This window comes from Mandrillus leucophaeus, unplaced genomic scaffold (assembly GCF_000951045.1).
Source record: "Mandrillus leucophaeus isolate KB7577 unplaced genomic scaffold, Mleu.le_1.0 Scaffold180, whole genome shotgun sequence".
Taxonomy (NCBI): Eukaryota; Metazoa; Chordata; class Mammalia; order Primates; family Cercopithecidae; genus Mandrillus; species Mandrillus leucophaeus.
In genome coordinates, this window is record NW_012101810.1 from 895,053 (window position 1) to 898,142 (window position 3,090).

The 3,090-nt window shown below is 60.2% G+C and overlaps 1 protein-coding gene across 1 annotated transcript in view; it reads left to right on the plus strand.

Annotated features, from left to right (window-relative positions):
• Nucleotides 1–2,523, plus strand: part of MICALL2 (MICAL-like 2) — a 13,686-nt gene extending 11,163 nt beyond the window's left edge. The window contains 3 exon segments of the mRNA XM_011977551.1: nt 200–354; nt 1,998–2,044; nt 2,423–2,523. Of these exon segments, the coding sequence (XP_011832941.1) occupies nt 200–354; nt 1,998–2,044; nt 2,423–2,505 (285 nt within the window). The 3' untranslated portion in view covers nt 2,506–2,523.
• Nucleotides 2,524–3,090: the final 567 nt, after the last annotated feature.

Sequence of the window (3,090 nt, forward strand, 5' to 3'; positions counted from 1 at the left end):
TCACTCACTCATTCATTCACTCATTCACTCATTCACTCATTCACTCATACACTCATTCATTCATTCACTCATTCACTCATTCATTCACTCATTCATTCTGCTCCAGGTGTCCCCAAGACCACACCTTCCTCCTCCAAAAGAGCAGCCTGGCGCTTGGGTGGCAGGGCCATTGTGTCCTGTGGGGTCATGGCAGTGGCAGCGGGGCGGGGGGGCTCCTGCTGACAGAGCCGTCCCCGCAGAGGCTCTGAAGTCCCCACAGGAGCGGCAGCGGGAGCAGGAGCTTCTGGAGCGGTACGTGAGCACCGTGAATGACCGCAGTGATATCGTGGACTCACTGGACGAGGACCGGCTCCGGTGAGGGTCAGGCGCCAGGGTCCCCTCCCAGCCAGGCCAGGACTGGTCACCTGGTCCATGCTCCCAGCCCTCAGGGTCAGCCGGCCCTGTAGAACTTTCTGTCCAGGCGGTTATCATCTGTGCTGACTGGTACAGCAGCCAGGGGCCACATGTGGCCATTGGGAACTTTTCAAAGTCCTTTTTTTTTTTTTTGACGTGGACTCTTGCTCTGTCTCCCAGGCTGGAGTGTAGTGGTACGATCTTGACTTACTGCAACCTCCACCTTCCAGGTTCGAATGATTCTCTTGCCTCGGCTTCTCAAGTAGCTGGGATTACAGGCCCACACCACCATGCCCGGCTAATTTTTTTTGTTTTTGGTTTTTTGAGACGGAGTTTTGCTCCTGTTGCCCAGGCTGGAGTGTAGTGGTGTGATCTCGGCTCAGTGCAACCTCCATCTGCCGAGTTCAAGCGATTCTCCTGCCTCCGCCTCCCGAGTAGCTGAGGTTATAGGCTCGCACCACCATGCCTGGTTAATTTTTTGTATGGTTTTCACCGTGTTGGCCAGGCTGGTCTCGAACTCCTGACCTCAGGTGATCTGCCTGCCTTGGCCTCCCAAAGTGCTGGAATTACAGGCGTGAGCCACTGTAACTGGCCATAAAGTCTTAGGTTTTTTTTTTTTTTTTTGAGAGGAGTCTCGCTCTTTTGCCCAGGCTGGAGCGCAGGGCGCAATCTCAGCTAACTGCAAGCTCTGCCTCCCAGGTTCACGCCATTCTCCTGCCACAGCCTCTCGAGTAGCTGGGACTACAAGCGCCCGCCACCACGCCCAGCTAATTTTTTTGTATTTTTAGTAGAGACGGGGTTTCACTGTGTTAGCCAGGATGGTCTCGATCTCCTGACCTTGTGATCCACCTGCCTCAGTCTCCCAAAGTGCTGGGATTACAGGCGTGCGCCACTGAGCCCGGCCAAAGCCTTAGTTTTTAACTTGAACTTCCAAGGCCACATGCGTCCCCTGGCTCCTGCACGGACTGTGTGACCATCCCCGACAGCTTTCCTATCTCATCTCATGAGGGGTCCAGCACATGGCACGCAGGGTCGGCAGCTGAAGTCCACCTCTGTGAGACCTTCTGGGAGCGTGAAGGGGCCTTGGCATGGGTTGGCCCAGGCCTCCTGTCCAGGTCACCTGTGTGGTCGGCCGAGGCCTCCTGTCCAGGTCACCTGTGTGATCGGCCCGGGCCTCCTGTACCAAGTCACTTGTGTGGTTGGCCCGGGCCTCCTGTCCAGGTCACTGATGTGGTTGGCCGAGGCCTCCTGTCCAGGTCACTGGTGTGGTTGTCCCAGGGCCCTCCTGTACCAAGTCACCTGTGTGGTTGACCCAGGCCCTCCTGTCCAGGTCCCTGGTGTGGTCGGCCTGGGCCTTCTGTCCAGGTCACTGTTGAGGGGCTGGCCCTGGAGAGGACAGGGACCTGGCATTGTTGGGAGCAAGGTCTCGACGTGAGGCCTGTCAGCAGGAAGGGGCAGGTGGCATGGGTCCAGGTGGAGCTCGGGGCTGGGGTACGGCTGCTGGAGACTCACTGGGGTGAGGCTGGCTGGAGACTGTCCGGTGGCCCCTCCAGAGCACGTTGCTGTTGCTGTTGTCACTCACGGCCACCCTGGTCCCGTTTCAGGGAACAAGAGGAGGATCAGATGCTGCGGGACATGATTGAGAAGCTGGGTGACTGGGCCGGGGATGTTGGGGGCTGGGCTGGCTGGCTGGGTGGGCCGGGCCTCCAGCTTGGGGTGGGGGGCAGGTGTTGGGGCCCCCCTCAGCCTTGGTGACAGGACAGGCAGGTTCACCCTGAGGGTGAGAGCTCCTTCCCGCCACTAAGAGAGCCAGGGGCGGCTGGTGACCATGTGGTCATGGTGGGGACCAGCCCTCAGGGCGCCCAGTCGGGACGGGTTCTCACATGGGAGGGCACAGGGCTTCCTGCGGGCTCGGAGGCCCAGGGCGGACTGTGGCCAGTGGAAGGGAAGGATGTTTCTGGCAGGGGGATTTGTGTGGGCTGCGGCCATGTGGCGATGAGCATGACCTCACTGTCCACCTGTGCCCTAGGCCTCCAGAGGAAGAAGTCCAAGTTCCGCTTATCCAAGATCTGGTCACCAAAAAGCAAAAGCAAAAGCAGCACCTCCCAGTAGCGGCCAGTGGGGCCGTGGGCTTGGCCCGGACCCGGCATTCGGACTTGGACTCAGGAAGGGCCTCCTGTCCCTACAAGGGGCATGTGGACAGCAGGGACCTGCGCTACCGTCTGTGGCCTCAATAAAGAAACGGACCACACGGCCCCGGCCTCCTGCGCGTCCTTGTGTTTGCCTCGGTGCCCCTGGGCGGTCCCGCACCTGCCCGGGGTCTCGGCTGCCTCCCAGTTCTGCCTGCAGCACGGACGTGCTCTGTGGCCTCGGGCAGGAGCTGACTGTCTCGGGGCCTGGCCCTCGAAGGTGGACCCTCTCACAGTTTCCTGGCACAGATGAGCTGGTGGGAGCCTCAGAGGAGGCGTCAGTGCAGACTGGAGCCTGGGAACTCTTGGGTGCTGGGGTCGCCACGTATCCGTGGCCTGAGAGGTGTGACCTCAGTCTCCCAGGACTGGGGCCTGGGATGGGGGATTATGAGTGGTGGCCCCTGGTCAGGGAGACTTCCTGGTGGCCGGGGCAGGACGTGGTGCACCCCATCCTTTCTGACTCCCACTGAGTGGATGTCATGGGAGGAGCCTTGAGTCAGGAGTGCAG